General features: G+C 32.4%; 1 protein-coding gene across 2 annotated transcripts; it reads left to right on the forward strand.

Moving 5' to 3' along the window:
- The first annotated feature begins 2,875 nt into the window (after positions 1–2,875).
- LOC148606547 (putative ubiquitin-conjugating enzyme E2 7) lies at positions 2,876–16,076 on the forward strand. 2 transcript variants are annotated; one of them, XR_015915028.1, is made up of 7 exons: positions 2,876–2,997; positions 4,731–4,833; positions 5,486–5,583; positions 7,544–7,722; positions 11,301–11,411; positions 11,600–11,695; positions 12,397–16,076. XR_015915028.1 is itself a non-coding variant. In XM_088544452.1 (6 exons), exons 1-5 carry the CDS (start codon positions 2,952–2,954, stop codon positions 11,379–11,381), a joined length of 507 nt encoding a protein of 168 aa, XP_088400578.1. In that variant the 5' UTR covers positions 2,876–2,951; the 3' UTR covers positions 11,382–11,411; positions 12,397–16,076. The 2 variants fall into 2 exon arrangements, 1 of the variants encoding a protein (XP_088400578.1); XM_088544452.1 differs by lacking the exon at positions 11,600–11,695.
- The last annotated feature ends 1,948 nt before the right edge of the window (positions 16,077–18,024 follow it).

Genomic DNA, 18,024 nt, shown 5'->3' on the forward strand with positions numbered 1-18,024 from the left:
CTGAAACATCGACGTTTGAGTTAATTTTAACTTTGCTCATTTTCGGTTAAATATATTTTTATAAATCGAACTAAGAATTAATTGTTGCACACTGATTCGAATATCTTAAAAGTTAAAAATAAATATCCATTGATGCTGAGCATGATTGTTGATAATCCTTAGGGAATCTTGCAGGCGAAGAATCTTGCAGTCGAAGACATTTGTTCCCAGACGAGTTTACGTTAATTCTAATCCATATTTTCACTTACAAACAACCATTCAAAGGTGACTAAAACAAGCCGTGCCCATACTTATTTACAATACCATGCAGAATATTTGAGCAGGGATGGTTCAAGCGCGATGGTTCCGTGGCATGGACCCTTTGGTTGGAAAACTATGCTAAAATTGGGCGAAAATTGTCAAATACTTGTTATAGCGTGGAACCCTTTTTTGTAAATATCTGGGTCGATCCAGTCTTGTCACAGATTGGAACACCCTCTTAAAGTTTTTTAAACGTGAAAAATTTGAGCAATACTGACCAAATGATAGCGTGGAACTCATCTCCTGTCCTCAGTGACTTTCTTAATATCATCTCCTTTTCTCAGTGACTTCCTTAAACTCATCTCCTGTCCTCATTGACTTTCTTGATCCGTGTGCCTTTTCATCCACGCTGTCGACCATGAATAGTTATATTGTAAGTTGTAGGGCTTGCATAATATCCTATTTTGCCAACTGTTCATGTTGTATGTTGAGGTTAACATCTCTCTCCTATGTTCTGAATATAACGCCTTCCAAAAAGGATTTCTTCTTTCTTTTGAGTATAAGTGAATATTCAGGGGCGGATACAGGCGGGTGTGGCGGGCGTGCGCCCCCCTCCAAATTTGCAAAGCATGGGTTGTCAGGGGTAGATTTAGGCGGATTTAGGTTGAAACTTTAATTTCTCGCTAATTTTACCACAAAAGATATCTACATTGCACCCACTCTAGAAGAATATTTCAAAAATTTAACCTAATAAAATTTAACTGCCCCCCCCACCCCATAGCTAATCTAAAATGCTGGATCCGCCCCTGATATGGACTAGCTCACAGAAACACCGAGCACTCTCTCGAGATAGGTACAGGTGATGTCTTTTGTCTTACTTGTTTATTTGTTTGTATAATTTATCAATCTCAATAGTTAAATCTGAATTCGACAGATTTTTGTAGTTCGTTTTAATATTGCATTTTCCCACCACCATCTTCACTAGCTACGGGCTGAACGCTCACAGATAAGTATAACTCCGCCACATACTTTATGTGTCTGTCCCAAGCCATAAACTAAAATAGCATTGTGACGTCATGATTTACGATCAATTTCACAATTACGACTTTTTGTGAAACCGCCGTCAGGTAGTCCAGTGGTTGTCATTGTTTTTTTTTATGTTCATTGTTATTCGTTTTGGGTGTTTTATTTCTATAGTTGAGTTTCGTCTTTTATGAATAATTAACATAATTCTTTTTGGGTCTTATGGTATGGGTTAAAATTTTGCTCATCACAGAACACCGTGTGGTGGCCTGTAAAGAAGTTTAATTGTTTGATGGATCATTATATTATTGGCAGTCATACCACATCTCATATTCTTTATATATGCATTCATATTATAAATCAATCAATCAATTTATCGACCAATCAATCAATTCATTAACAGAAATATAAATTATCTATTTCATCAATTAAATAACTAAGCTGCAAATTATTGACTTCTTCTTTGTAATCAATCACAGTGCAATGCTTGATACATGTGTTTTGTTATTAGAAAATGCCCATGGCAAGCGTTGAAATGTCCAAATTTTGAGTGGGACTTAATTGTAAGTTCATACTGGACATAGTAAATTTTTATATCAAAAACACATGCCACCATTGGCAGATCCTTGATCCTAGGTTTAAAGGGGGGTCATAATAATTATTTGAAAAAAATCAAGATTTCTTGCTAAAAATTAATTTACAATTTTAGGGGAGGATTAAAGAAAAACAACTATAATACATAAGGTTGATAGATAAAACAAGACAAATTTATTCTAATAACAATAACAATAACTCTACAAGTAAGTGCTACAAGAGCAATATGTTAACAAGTAAATAACAATGTGGAAAACATGGATAGTATTAATTAGCTTATGTGAAAATCGGCACATATGTCATACTGATCGTGAAAACATTTTTTCTAGTTTCCTTGAGAATGTATATAAACTTATGATAGATTTTTTTTTATATAATTACTATTATTACAAATGGACAATAAACCCTGAATCGATAATAGAAGACGGCTTTAGAGTGCAGTAACTTGAAATAAAACATTTATATCTCAGTTCCACTAACTCAGTGTTACCAAAAGTAAAAAAAAATTTTAAAAAGTCACGGACTCAAGTTTTTTTAATGGTTATGAATGCTGTTTGTGATTAACTGAACTGGTAAGAATGAAATAAATTACCTAGAAGCACCACAAACTTTAAAACAAAGGGAAATACATCTTTGATGGGTGCATTATTTACTATTTAGGTAATTTGTTAAGGAATTTTGAAAATGTATAGTGAGCCATCCACTTTTGATATAGAAAGATCCCCCTTCTTAATATCATACATAGGAACAAAAATATATTTGGGCCCTATGTCACCCATATCAGTTAAAGGATCTGCCTGGTTTCTTCATATTGTTTAGAAAAAAAAACACAATTAAACAAGGAATTTTACAAATTCATCTGTTTCAGACAAACAGCTTTCCCCTCATTTTAAAAGAAAAATACTAGTTAGTAAACATTTTCCCTTTTTTGATCAAAAATTATTTAGGCTTTAGCGCAGGAAAGTCCGCGAAAAGTCAGTAACCTCCCCTGTCGCTCAGCTGTTGAACAAACGATCGCACCTGCGCAGTTGCTACTTCCAGTCTTAGAAGAGAAAAATATCCGTTGGTGGAGAAAGCCGTGAAATACAACTTTCATGGCTGTTGAACAGTCAGCCCTGCTTTTGCAAAAGCAGCTCCGTGGTGAGAATACTCAAATGATTTAAAAAATGGCCACATCAAATTAGAATGCCCCAATTCTTTGTCAAATGATCACAGGAAACGTCTGCGCATATGATTCATTCTCAACTTTCCAGACACGTTTATTTACAAAATCGTGTTTTACATGTCTACTCTTGTATTTGGCAGTTTGGAGAGAAATTTAGTAATTAAAACTTTGTTTTCTCTTTAACTTTGTTTTCTTGGTCCATGATACATAACGTATGAAAGGCCAAGGGCCTTCGTCAAAGTTATGTGTTATGGACACAAGGCCAAAGGCAAAGACAAAGCCAGTTACTAAGTTGAGTGAAGTTAGAGAACCAGGAAGATGTGTAGATTAATGAGGAGACCTTGTGGATTTAAAATAAAGTACATAAAAGTAAAAAGATCAAAACTCGTACAGTGGTACTTGACTCTGAAATCCACACCTAGTGCAAGTTGTATGAATTTAACCTATGACCTTTGAATTTGATACCATTCAGACAGGAAGTTAAAGAAATCTCATAGGTGTGTACAGAAATCTGAAAATCTGTCAGGCAAGACTTTATTTTCATGTCACTGTACACAGGTACATGTACAGTACACTCAAAGACATTTGGTTCTCAAGTCCGTGTTAGTACGGGTTTCATTAACTTTTTGCAATGCAGGTACCTTTGGTTTTGATTGAGGTATTTTCATCATTTTTTAGAAAAATGTATGAAATTTTAAGAAAATTCTGGAGGTACCTTTCAGTTGCTTAGAAGGGTGAAAGTTCCTGGTACCACCTCTTAATGAAAGGCCTCTTTTTAGTCGATGAAACACCATATCAGTCAGATTTTATCTGGGTGAAATATGAGTGTTACACCCACCCAATTGGGACATAGTGTATTCAGGTTTTTAATTGTGTAGAGAGAATCACTGACTTGGGTATGAAATTCACCCAGCACAGTGAAGTTAATCTCATTGATCTTCATCGACAATATGGACATTGGTTTCTAAGTTCCCAAGTATCTGACTTCCAAAATTCATTGGGGACCCTAGAAAATCACAACCGGGGAGTCCAGGGAATTTGTGAAAATTCTCAATAAAATTGTCGAAAATATATTGGTACAAAATAATCTGAACATTAAAAAAATTGTAAAGCTTCTGATTTGGGTTTTCTTGCATACAGATTTGTTTTTTGACAATATCACCTGCCGCAAATGTAATTTCTTGAATGTACAAGTGAAAATACACAAATATTGTACAATTAACTTGTACTTCTACATGCATATTTTGTATATGTACATGTACGTATAGTTCTAACAAAACATCTGAAACATTGTTATACAAATGTAAATACAAGCAAATCGAACCAATTGTGATATGTAAACACCATATATGATGATGACAACAGAATATCACAATCTAAAAATGGAAAGTTTACTATAGAGAATGAAAAATCATCCCATTTGTGGTAAATTTTAGTATTTAAGTTTACCATTTAGCTATACGAATACTAAGATAATGGACATTCTTTATTATTTGCTTTATTCAAAGACAGTTCTACAGGATTTATATACTCAATCACTCAGTATATATAGTGTTCTAGAATAGATTCTTTTAAAATTAATGGAAGAGTTTTATCACAAAAAGTAATTGTGAATTTGGACATCAACCATGATATCATAAAACATATATGTGTATAATTTTTAAGGTGAAATCTTGACTCAATCTATGAATGTTGATGGTATTTTCAGATATGATAAAGAATCCTGTTCCCGGTTTCTCTGCTGGTTTGGTTGATGATGATGATCTCTATAAATGGGAAGTAGTTATTTATGGTCCTCCAGATACACCTTTGTAAGTATTTATGGTCCTCCTGATACATCTTAGTATGTGTGGTCCTCCTGATACACCTTTGTAAGTTTTTATACAAAGGTGTATCAGGAGAACCATAAATATTTACATAGGTGTATCGAGAGAACCAAGTATTCATGATTCTCCTGATACACCTTTGTAAGTCTGTGGTCCGCCTGATACACCTCTGTAAGTATTTATGATTTTCTTGGTTTTTAAGTTAAGACAGAATATATTATCCAGTCCTGTTGGTTCAGATGTGATGTTTATATTATTTCTTGTCAAAATTTCAAAACTGATGTTACTGTTTGCAACATTGTCATTGCAGAACTCATATTTTCAGAATAATGTCATTTGCCCCTCTGGCATATAAACATTGTCAAAACTAGTCTTCAAGTGACTTGTTACATACATGTACATGTACATATACAGCCGTTACATTTATGTACATGTTTACATTTTGAACCTTAAAATCAACAAATGAAATGATACAGTCAAGACTATGTGTTACAATGTATATGTACCAGCATCATGGTAGGTTCTATACATGAATCTATTTAATTGCAAGTTTTTTAATCTTGAAGCTATAAATATCTGTTATTATACTAAATATGTGTTCCAATGTCCTTATAATGAATGTTTTGTCTATTTTCAGAGAAGGTGGTGTTTTCAAAGCTCACTTAGTATTTCCTAAAGATTATCCACAGAAACCTCCTAAAATGAAGTTCTTGTCTGAAATGTGGCACCCTAACAGTATGTTTACAATACAGAAAGAGATATACCAGAGTTGTTGCCATCATGACTGATCACTGACATGATGGTACACAACTCTGTTAGTGGTAAACCATAATTTTTTAATTGAAAGAAATATTCCCACTTTTTTTTTTTAATTTGAATTGTAGATAATGTCTAACAACTTCCAAAAAGAATTCGTAAGAAATCTTATGAAATGATAATGTTATTGGCTACCACTCTCAGTGATCAGTTACAGTATGTCTCTTTCTGTACACTATTTTGTATATGATACAGTGTTGGAAACCACTGCTCGCTCGCCAAATACTAGTAGATGTGTAATTTGGCGAGTTATCATTAGCTTACACTCGTCAATTTGGTGACTGTCATTTGATTGGCCAGTTCCAAGAAAAGTTAACCTACCAACAGGTTATTTAGTAAAACATCCCATAACATCATACATTAAAGATATGTTCCCTACATTTTAAGAAGTTTAGCTTGAATATGTCAAGTGAATTTTGGCATGATATGCACAGTTTTATTGACTTGTAAAGCATTGTTTATGATCTGCCATTTTAATTTCCGGTAAACGGATGTGCCAAAAACTACGGGATGGTCCCGATCTTGTATTAATATTCTAAGAAAATTATCTTGGTAATTTAAGATATGTTACCTTGGAAATTAGTTGTTTACTGTCAAAATAAAAATGAACAAGAAGCGAATGATAAACATTTTCTTGTTTCATGATGAATCTGTAGAAATATAATTTTATTTTTAAAATATGAGTTAAAAAATGGAGTACTTATTTTGTTACTGTAAAGTACACGAAAAACTTCAATGGGAGGGAATATTAAAAAATGGAAAAGTTTTTGATAAATTTGAACGCAAATGAAATCTTGATGAGGTGGAAGTTGCCATTAATAATACTGGTAAAAGAGTCATCGTGTTACTAGACCATGTTGAAAACATGTTTTCATAACTCACTGAATTAAATATGATCCTCAATATTAATGTTATTTTTGTTTAATTCCGGCAAGTAACTTCCAAATCTTACTTGCCAAATTTGGCTAGTTGAATATCTATTTGGCTAACAAGATCAATATTCCACTAGCCAAAATGGCAAGTTGGGAAAAAAATGGTTTCCCACTCTATGATACATATAATTCTAAGTAATAATGTAGGGGAAGCTACATGTATATACAACTGTACACATGTAGTTTTTCTAGAAATGTAATTCATTTGCAACAAACTAGGATATTGTTGAAGGTTTAGATGTATGTAAACTCAAATGGAAATTAATACATGTATAACGAGAATGGGTATGGTGAATATGTCAAGGGGACAACAACCCAGCTGAGATGAAAATGTCAGCCCAAGGTCACCCATATGTCTTCAATGAATGATGAGGAAACCTTCACACAACAGGGCAGATATATGCTTTACTACTTAATATAGGAATTGCAATATGGCTAAAATGTAAAGATTGGTTATAAACATTGAAGCATCAAAACGGATAGGCGGAATCCAACGACAAGACCAAAACCTGAAAATAGGAAACAGAGAAGATCCACATACACATTATAGACAATAGATTAAAATGTAATAACATATAAAAACTGAAGATAAAAAAAACAAGGCAGTAGTGAAAAACACTTGAGAACTTCCACAAAAAAACAGGAGGAATACCACGCCCTGGCGAAGCAAAAGTTAATAATATTTAAGTCTTAGAATATTCTTACCTTCCATGTTAACTTCAATCAAAGTCTTTGAAATGGATGATGTCACAAACAGTTGAGAATTTTTATAAACTTAAGTATATTTTCATGTTTTTTGACACATGGGCCTCTTGCTCCATAAACAAATGATATGGGAAAATATGTTAATCTTAGCTCTGATTGGAGTCCTTATTACTGTTATGGTCAAGTTTTGAAAAAATTCATTTAAAAGTTTTACATGTGTTCATACAACTTTTTTTAATCAGTTGGTCCTGATGGTATGGTATGCATTTCAATCCTTCATGAACCTGGAGATGATAAATGGGGTTACGAGTCTGCGTCAGAAAGATGGCTGCCTGTTCATACCGTAGAAACAATATTGATTAGTGTGATATCCATGTTAGCTGACCCAAATGATGAATCACCTGCTAATGTTGATGCTGCAGTAAGTCTCTGAAACCACTAAATGCATTTTGATGTACTGTACAAAGCCACCATTCTTCTGTTGGCCTGTGGCAAGCAAATTTCACAACAGGCAAGTCTAAGTCAAACAGAGTTGCCTGCTGGGCCACCTAATTTTTGATCTGTTCAACGTAGATGTATCTTGGGGGGCAAGTAATATTCCCTCTCTGCAAGTTTAGTTTTGACAAAACTTGTTTGCTTGTAGAATTGGACAAATTTTCTTATTTCTGTCCATGCTGTAAATATTTACGTTAGTTGTTTTTTTTTTAGTTGTTATATGATCTTGTTGTGTATAGACATAATCCATCTGAAAGGTTTTATGTGAAATCTTGAATGGTCAGAGGTTGTAAGTCTTGCTCATGATAAAGGGTTTCTTCTATTAATGAAATTTTACTCAAGTGTTATACACTACCTGGAGTTGTGCATAAAGAAATATTTTTGAAGTGGAAAGTTTAAATAAGGGAGGTTGTCTAACATTAACCCTTAAAGTATTTGGAACAAGCTTGTGGTATAAAAAGTTCTTTTTTTTTTTTAATTTATTCATTTACATGTGCAGCACACACACTTCTTAACAGAGAAAATAAGTACAAATGTCACTCCAAGGGCAAAGATAACTGAATTTTACCTTAACTATCAATAAGGTAACATTTCCAAATACAAAAATACCAATCATACAAATGAATGGGTTTAAGAACAGTGGTCATTGCATTTAAGTAGCTGTCTTTGTTAGAATCATGCAAAATCTGAAAAATGTGATACACCCCAAAAAAGGCTACATATTTTTATTTTTGTAATTAAGTTGTTTTATGGGTCCATATTATGAAATGTGTAATTATTCATTCAAATCTGCCTGCTCTTAAGAGATAATCAACATTGAAAATCCAGTAGATTCTATTGTATTTGAGTGTCATTTACAGAGTTATCTCCATTAATTTTGAATTTTACAGTGTATTCTATACAATTTTTATCTCCTAGGAGCACAGTTTATACGAAAAACCAAATGTTAATTTCTGTTTACTGAAGCATTTTAAACAAAATATCAAAAATAAAAATATGTAGGCTTTTCACCCATGAATCACTTTTTGCATGATTCTTAGCTGGAATGCTACTTAATGTGAATTACTGTCCAGGAAGCATTAATGCAAAAAAATCACATTTCAGCAATTTCAAAACATTGTAACATTTCTGACATCATTTACATTGTAAGTTATATTCAGACAGTGAAACCTGTCTAATCTGAACCCCTTTTGGACTTAAAAATATGTCTGGTGTAGACAGGTATTCAATTTATCCAGGTCAGACACATTTAAATTGACATTAAAGGTTCTGCTAACGTCAAGATGTTAAGAATGCAATTATTATGTTCCTTGAAGTTTTGCTTAATGCTTCTTTATACAGTATTCTACATATGTGCATGCTTTCTTCCTTCACAAAACATGTTAATACAGCCATATTTTGCTAACTAACTTGTAAACCTCAAATTTAAAAATAAATATACAGAATTATCAGAAAAGATTTTTAGCTCACCTTGCCGTAGGCCAATGTGAGCTGTTGCCATCACTTGGCATCTGTTGTCGTCGTTAACAAATTCTTCAAACATCTTCTCCTCTGAAACTACTGAATAGATTTGCATTATACTTATAATGACTGTTCCTTAGAGTAACCTGCACAAAGTGAATGTTTGGTCTTTTGCCCAGTTAAAAAAAAACATGGCCGCCGTTACTAAAAAAGAGCATAAGGGTCAGACAGCGAATTTTTGCATATATCTCCAAAACTGTTAGATTTAGCCAAATTCTGACGCAAGTTAAAGTATTGAGCATGATGAGATCTATCAGTGGTAAAATTTTGGTGAAAATCTGTTGGCTGGTGTTGGAGTTATTGCCCATTTTGGACGTTTTTTGCTGTTTTTGATGTTATTGCTTTCAAAAATCTTCTCCTCAAAAACTACTACATGTATACAGAATTCAATGAAAATTATTTTCATTTTTTAGGGTATTCATAACAAAATCACTGTTTGGACTTTTGATCGGTTAAAAAACATAGCCGCCATTACTAAAAATAGAACATGGGATCAGACAGCAGATTTTTGCATATATCTCCAAAACCGTTAGGTTTGGCCAATATCTTTCAATTGCTGAAATATCCTTATTAATAAGGCCTACAAAAGTCTACAGGGATCATAGTTGTCAGACGATTCCATGTAATGGTTATTGCCCTTGTGAGGTGAAAAATGACCCCTTTTTGTTTTTTTTTTTTTTTTACAGTTTTCAGCCTATATCTTGAAAACTATGATAGATAGAAGAAAACTTTCAATTGCTGAAATGATTTATATTATAAGACCTACAGAAGTCTCCAGGGATCAAAGTTGTCAGACAATTCTATATAAGAGTTATTGCTCTTGAAAGGCAAAAAATTACGTTTTTTGCGGTTTTCAGTCAATATCTTGAAACCTTTAATAGATAGAATGAAACTTTTGATGGCTGAAATGATCCTTATGATTAGTCCTACCAAAGTCTTCATGGAGTCAAAATTGTTGCACAACTTTTTATTAGAGTTATTGCCCTTGAAAGGCATAAATTTAACCAGGTGAGCGATTCAGGCTCCTGGGAGCATCTTCATGTTTTGGTTCTGCAATGCGAATATGCTGTAGCCTAAATATTTACTGGAGTACAAGCTATCAAAAAATTGTGACAAATTGCTAGATATAAATGAAAATTTTGATCTTTTGTTTTCATTGGTGTTGGTATTTAGCTGGATCACAGCATAAAATATCTCAATTCATCTAAATTTAAAGAAATTGCAATTTTTTAAAGAAAATTAATGAAAATTCAGGAAAACAGGACTGTGTGAATTTAGACTTCAAATCTTCTTTGATTTTAACATCAGTATTTCTGATTTATTTTAAAATATGTTGTTTATATTTTTGTCATTAATGTTATAAAAGTTAAGGGGTTTCATTAATTTTTTGCAATGCTGGTACCTTTGGTTTTGTAGGAGGAACTTATCGTCATTTTGCTTAATAAAAATGTATGAAATTTTAAAATTCTGGCGTTTTGAAGGGTAAAAGTACATGGTATGGAAGACCTGTAAGTTATAAAACATTTTTCTAAGTTTGACATCTGCTTGTTGTGTTAAATACATATAAAGATGCATTTAGCAATGTTGCAGCACTAAATTTTATGTGTTAATAAAACTTTGAATGAAACATTTCAAGGAATGTCCCAGATATTGACTTAAGCTGAATCTTAGTCAGTGTTTGGTTTAGGCAGGTTTTTGGGTTATTCAGGGTTTGGTTCAGACAGATTTTTGGGTTTTTCAGGGTTTGGTTTAGACAGGTTTTTGGGTTATTCATGGTTTGGTTTAGACAGATTTTTGGGTTATTCAGGATTTGGTTTAGACAGTTTTTTGTGTTTATTCAGGGTTCTGTTTAGACAGGTTTCATTATATGGTCCATGCATAAAGGATAGTAAAAGTCTTGATTTTTTTTTTCTATTTGGTATTGAGTTATTGGAAAAATGTTTTTTTCTGTTTATCCTTATGCATTACTTTTGTCTTTTACAGAAAGAATGGAGAGAAGACAGAGTTAATTTTAACAAAAAAGTAGCCAGATGTGTACGAAAAAGTCAAGATGAGTTTTTATAACACAAATTTAAAACAGAAGACATTTCTCAAGTAAGTGAACAACTATTGTTCTGTTTGAGTACAAGTATTTAATGGTTTCAAAATGAGTACAAGTATTTAATGGTTTCAAAATGAGTACAAGTATTTAATGGTTTCAAATTGAGTACAAGTATTTAATAGCTTCAAATTGAGTATTAGTATTTAATGGTTTCAAATTTAGTGAAAGTTGAATATTGCAGGAAAACAATGATGAAACAGCACAAGGTCTCTTTCGACCAATCAGATTCAATCAACTTTTGAGTCACAGTTGCACTTAAATGGTGAAGCAATCTTTTGTATGTATCACTTGTTCATATCACATCGCCTTTGATGTGATATCACAAAATATTTAGTCATCCAAGAAGTAAATAAAATAACAAAATCATATCTACACAATTGATCAAATGCTGTATAATGTTATACGGTTAAAGTACTTTTTTTCCCTGAACCAGTTTTTATGGTTCATGGAAAAAATGTCAGGACTTAGATTTTTGACAACTTAATCATGCAAGTGAATTTTGTTGGACACCAAATTTCATGGTTTGCCAAACCCATGGAAACCCATAAATATTGGTTTCTTAAAGCTGCATTAGGTGTCATTTTCGGAAATTTTTATTTCTGTTAAAATATGCCTGAACTTTTAATTATTTCTACTAAATTGTACTTTTCCTGTATAGTTTCATTTTGTATCCACAAATAAAATGCATTAAAGGCATGAAAGAGGTGTCTATATTTATTGTCTTCAAAGACAAAAAATCGACCTAGATAAATTTTGTATCTATGTAACTTCTGGTGACCTTAATCTGTGCATTTGCTGTAAGGGTCATTTCTGGAAAAAAAATCTGATTGCAAAGCGAAAGTGGTTAATCAATCTCATTACTACAAACTTGTTTCATTGAATCAGCATAATTAAGTATAATCAGAACTGAACAAATTTGACAGCTAATGCAGCTTTAACGAACACAAATATTTTTCATAGTACAATTTTTTTTTGCAGACAACATTTTTCAGGAATCATACCAAACTGTGGCCTAAGCAAATACAATGTTGAAAATCACAAACCATAGAAGATTTTGTAAAGAGACAAAACCAGAAGTTAACGAGGATAACATTCTCAGGACAATTGTTGATCACAGATTTGCCCATTTGTTTCATTTTGTATATATATCATTGTTTCAAATCTGTGAATTCATTTATACACCATAGCTCAGGTTGAAATTGCTATTTCCACATGGTTCAGGAGTGAGGGGGGAGTCTTGAAAATACACATAATATTTTGGTATTACACAAACCCTTTTATTATATTTTGATACTTGTTTGTCCACTCGTTACAGTAAAAAATGCACTATTTTTTTTACTAATTCCATGAAATGACAGTTTTCACAAGTAATTTTTGAAAAAGAGGATTTTTTTAATTATGAGAAATTAAAATGCCATGGCAAACATTACTTTAACACTGCCATGTGTAAATAAGATAACATGTTTTTTTTTTTTTATTGTGCACTCTCTTCCTCTTTGGCAAATGGAAAAAGCAAAGTTCACCATAGTGTAGATTATTTAATAGTGCTTTAGTGCTTTATATTTAAGCTAAATGAATTATGCTTCGGTTAAGATATATAAATTGATATTTAAAAAATAATGTTGAAGCTGAAAAAGGGTTCCATACTATTTAAAATGTAATTGAATTTTTTTAAGTTAGCAATGTGTTCAACTCTTGTATTAATGGCAAGTCAAAAATTATTGTAATTTTATTTTCATTATTGCAAAAAGATGAATGTGTTGTAAAAGCAATAATTAAAATGTAATATCCGTATGTATATTCACTAATTTTAAAGTGAGACTTTTTCAAAATTGTAAAAGTAAAATTTCAAAGTTTCATTCTAAAAAGGTACGAGTTAAGTGTATGTTTTTGTAAGAATCAGGCAAAATGAAAAAAATCAGAAATATGCATGTAAAAACCCTACCAATCTGACAATAAAATATCTTTCAAGGATGCTCAGAAATTTTACGATAGAATCTTAGAAAAATGAAGTGTTTGACAGAGTTATCTGCCGTTGAAATGTTCATTTTCAGTGCATTTCAATAAAATTGTAACTCAGTGGTCCAGCATGATATTGAAAGTCTTGTCTGTTTTCCTTGATTCTGAAGGGTTTTTCATACCATATTTCACCTACTGCCTGATTCTTACTGGGACTGACAATGTCTAACTATGGACTCTGGTTAGTTAATAGTTATTACAGTCTGTTTGCTAACACATTGTACATAGTCAGTGACTGTGTTAATATACCTCAAATAAAAATTCAGCAATTTTTGTAATTCAGAATGCTCTTTTATGAAAAGATATTTTTTATAGGAACAAAACACATAAAATTTATGATTTTTTTTTTTAAATAAAGGTGGTTTATGGTTTGCTAAATGAGAAAAAGGAACAAAAATGGTATTTGACATAAACTGAACATCAGAGAGACACTTTATTCCTTTTCTTAAAGTAGTATACATGTAAAATGAAACAAATTTAAAATAATTAAGATGATAAAAACTATGCCTTAATTGATGATGTACATTTCTTAAAGATAAACGAGAAGAATTTGAAGAAAGTTGAATTTTTTTTTAAAGTGAAATTTTTGTTGTTTGTCAGAAGCTCAGTAGTCCCAATGAAAAATTCAGTACACAAATTATTTTGTCATATGTTACTATTCAACACTGTAATTAGGTAAACAATAACAAGGGATTTTTTGTATTGAACATTTTATTTCATAAGACATATGCTTATGAACTAACTGACTTATAGATAGATGGAAATCCTCATTTGCCTGAAAATTATAAAGAACTATTGCTGGCAAACTTTTTCAGATTAAAAACTTAATGTCTCTAAATAAACTCTGAAACTGGCTGTTAACCTCCAATGCATTTTTCAAATGTCTGATTTTGAAATGCAGAACATATGCAATATCGTTTTCACTGAACATCTTTTTTGCATTTAGTGTGATAAAGTGTTGAAAGGGAATGTTAAAAGTTTTCATATTTTTTTAAAAATGTGTCCATTTTTTTTTTGCATTGTACAGTCTGTACCTTACCATTCTCTTCTTCCATTTTAAGTTTTGAAAATTGAATAACTGTGTCTACAATAGTCACAAGATCTTACTTGAAAAAGTAACAAGATCCAGTAATATTACCTTGCTTAGATCAGGCATAATACTTCGTTATATTCCTAAGTACAGACATAATATACGCCTTACTGCCCTGGTGTGGTTGTTTTGTTTACAAGTATTTGGTTTGTTTTTTTATTTTGTTCATCTGTGACAAGGTCATGAAGGCATCAAAGATCAATACTTAATCTGGTTGGATTGTGAAACATGGTGAACTTGTACAAACCAGCATATGGTCTTCATTCTTTTTTTTCCCTTTTTTTTTAGGAACCCTTTTTTTTATTGTAAGTGCTATTATTTGAAAAAAAATGTGTGAAAAAAGTGTTATATGTGAAGCAGTATTTGTATTTTTTACTGATGAGTGCTACAACTTTGTTTATACGCTACTTACTGGTGAGTTAAATGCTACTTACTGGTGAGTTATGGCAGAAATTGCATTTAGAATTATTTTCCCTATGACTCCAGAAGTAGTGCATCTTGGTTATTTTTAGGAAACTTAACATTTCTGAACTACTTGATGCTACCAAATCTATATCACAATAATGCACTGTTTAATTCCCAAATCCAATGAAATATTCATGGTCAACGCTGTTCTATAGTATACAATGTATTTAAACTTTCAAAGTAATAAACACAGGAAAATTGTAATTTAAGTTTTGCACCTGAAAAGTTTGTATGTTAAAGTTCAAGACCACCATGAAAAACTATGAAAACCTTATGTTTAGATCTCAACAATAAAGTTATGAAAAACAAGTTGAGGAACATATTGTAATTTTGTTTTCCATAGGACTTTATTTATGAAAAATTTTTTTTTAATCATTTTCCAAAATCTGTTTTGCATGTTTTTTGTAAGCACGATAATGGGTCTACATGTTTTAAAATATTAGAAAACATGTTGCATTTTTGCCTGTAGAACCAATGGGTTTCATTATTTCCCTCTCCAAGTTTTCTTTTAGCAAAATGATGTAGGTAACTGCTACTTGATTAAGTGTAAGTTTTTTTAAGAATCTGGCAAAATGGGAAAAGTCAGAAACATGCATGTCAAAACCCCACCGATCTGACATATAATTTCACTCAAAAATGCTTTCTCTATTTGAAACAACCAATATTTGATCTCAGCAATACTGGTTTTATTCAGAAATGTTATAATAGAAAAAAAATGAGGTTTGACAGAGTTATCTGCCCTTTAATTGTTCATCAGTGCATTACAATGAAAGTGTATCTCAATATACCATGGTGATATGAAACATCTTGGTTTTTTTCCCTTGATTCTGATGGTGAAGGTAGTCAAATTTTCAATGGGATACTGTTATTCACCTACTGCCTGATTCTTACAGAGACTGAAACTTCAACATTCTGCTTCTGCTTGATTAATATTCTGAATAAAATGAAATGCTCTGGAATTTAAATGAATTTATTCTTTTTAGCTATTTCTGCCAGTTATAATATTTGTGTGGTGTACATTGTTTGAATGAATGAATCATTCATTGTGAATTATTTATGTTTAAAATAAAAAATGCACCCGAGATTTGAATTGTGTTATATTCTGTTTAAAGAAATTAGGGATTACCCATAAGGTATATTGGCTATTTTGAAGCTTTACAGCTTTGCCTCACTCGGTACTTAACCCTGCCTCTATATGCTCTATTTATAGAATAATACAGTACAACGGGTTTGTAATGAGTAGTCGTGCCTTGTAATTTTTTTCACACCCTGTATGGCAGAGCTTGTAGGCTAGCGGAGTGATGTACGGTGAATCAGGAAGCGGTTGTAGGAGATAGTATTTAAGAGACATCTTACTGTTAGCAACTGCTTTGTTGGTCTGAATTTGCTGTGCTCGACTCGAGATTGGGAAGGTGGTGGGTAAAATCCTCAGTCAAGTTATACTAAAGACAATAATTTGTAGTCACTGGTTTTCCTTCAAGCATGTGATATATTGGTGGGACGATTAGTTGGCTTGAGAGTTCGAAAAACGTGCCCGGGGTAGGGTTACGTGCTTATATGTGAAGTAGCTCAGTAAAGAACTAAGCACTTGGGACTAGCAATAAGTAGGATCTGTCCGAGTGATAAAACGTAGTCATGAAATGTATCAAACATCTGTCAAAGGACATAAAACTTCAATCAATGAATGAATGTTACTGTTAGCCAAGTCGAACTCCTTACATATTCTGTAAAACTTGATGAAAATTATGTCTCGCACCAATTTTAGTGTGAAGATATATTGTTTTGTCCTCTCTGTCCATCGAACTTGTAGGCGCAACTCTTCGGAAGCTACTGCGTCGAATTTCAGGAAACTTTGTAGATAGGGGTGAAGACAGGATATGCCGTCGTGCATTTTACCAGCATCTTTTCATCTGCTGCATTTTTGGGAGTATTCATGAAACTTCATGAAATGTACCTCTGAAGCAGATTCGTCGGAATTTACTGACTCAACCAAATCTCAAGAGACTTAAGTAGATTCAGACATTCAGTGCATATTTTCAGTTTTATATTCACTGCATCTTGTAGGAGTAATGCCTATAATTTTTGTGAAAAGGTGAAATGAAATAAAATTGGTAAATGTGCGCGTAGTCTGGTACTGTTTAATTGTATATCTCTACAACGTGTATAAAAGATTGACATTCAATTAACACATTTTAGAAAAAAAAACTATTCTAACTGGATATGTGAAATGCAAATTTATTTTTACTATTTTAATTTACATCATGTAATCTTGGAAACAACGCTTCGCTATACTCCATTCCTTCAGTTTCCTTGTTTACTCTTGGCCGTGTTTCCATGCGTCTGTGTTTCTTTGTTATTGAGCCATCGCTCACTGATGTCTTGTTTTCCCACGTATAAAAATATAGTCGCCCGACTCTAACCCTATTTTATTTTAAGTAAAACATTGGATGCAGAGCTATTTGATGGCGAAAGGAAATATGTGCATAACTAAAGAGATGCAGACTAGTTGAAATTTTGTTTTTACTTTCCTTGCTGACAATCATGTGACGCTAGATGAAGCGCCTCCCTTATATGGTAATGGGAGTGGTAACCAGTAGTAACGTTTGTTGGAAAGTCATTTGGCGACAGCATCGTTTGCTTTTTGTTTTTGCTGCTGTTAGTACGGAAATGGATACTGAAAAAACAACGTCTTGCTGGCAAATATTTGCCAAAAGGTTTCAGTCTACATATTTGTAAGGTTAGTAAAATTGTATTTTAAGGACACAACCAATTTGGTCTTGGAAAGATTAAAGCAATATTTTTATTTCTATCTTAATCGTGAACACTGAATTCCACTAATCTGATCAGTTAACTGTTATTGTTGCTAGACTATAACCGGATTATACTCATTTGCGACATGACGGGTGCCGCTGGTGGAGCAGGACATGCTTATCCTTCCTAAACATTTAATGTCAATCCTGTATTTTTTTTCGGGGGAGTTGAGGGGAGATTATATAGATAGATCTTCTGATTTTTCGTGTGATGTCTTGTCT

This window comes from Perna viridis, chromosome 9 (genome assembly GCF_037379345.1).
Source record: "Perna viridis isolate PV_CMFRI_1.1 ecotype Kerala chromosome 9, ASM3737934v1, whole genome shotgun sequence".
NCBI lineage: Eukaryota > Metazoa > Mollusca > Bivalvia > Mytilida > Mytilidae > Perna > Perna viridis.

What these genes read in the sequence shown, in the direction of transcription:
- LOC148606547 (XM_088544452.1), top strand. Translation starts at nt 2,952, where the DNA reads ATGGCTGTTGAACAGTCAGCCCTGCTTTTGCAAAAGCAGCTCCGTG. An exon ending in TTTGCAAAAGCAGCTCCGTG is followed by an intron (nt 2,998 to 4,730) that starts GTGAGAATACTC and finishes TGGTATTTTCAG; the next exon opens with ATATGATAAAGAATCCTGTT. An exon ending in TGAAATGTGGCACCCTAACA is followed by an intron (nt 5,584 to 7,543) that starts GTATGTTTACAA and finishes TTTTTTAATCAG; the next exon opens with TTGGTCCTGATGGTATGGTA.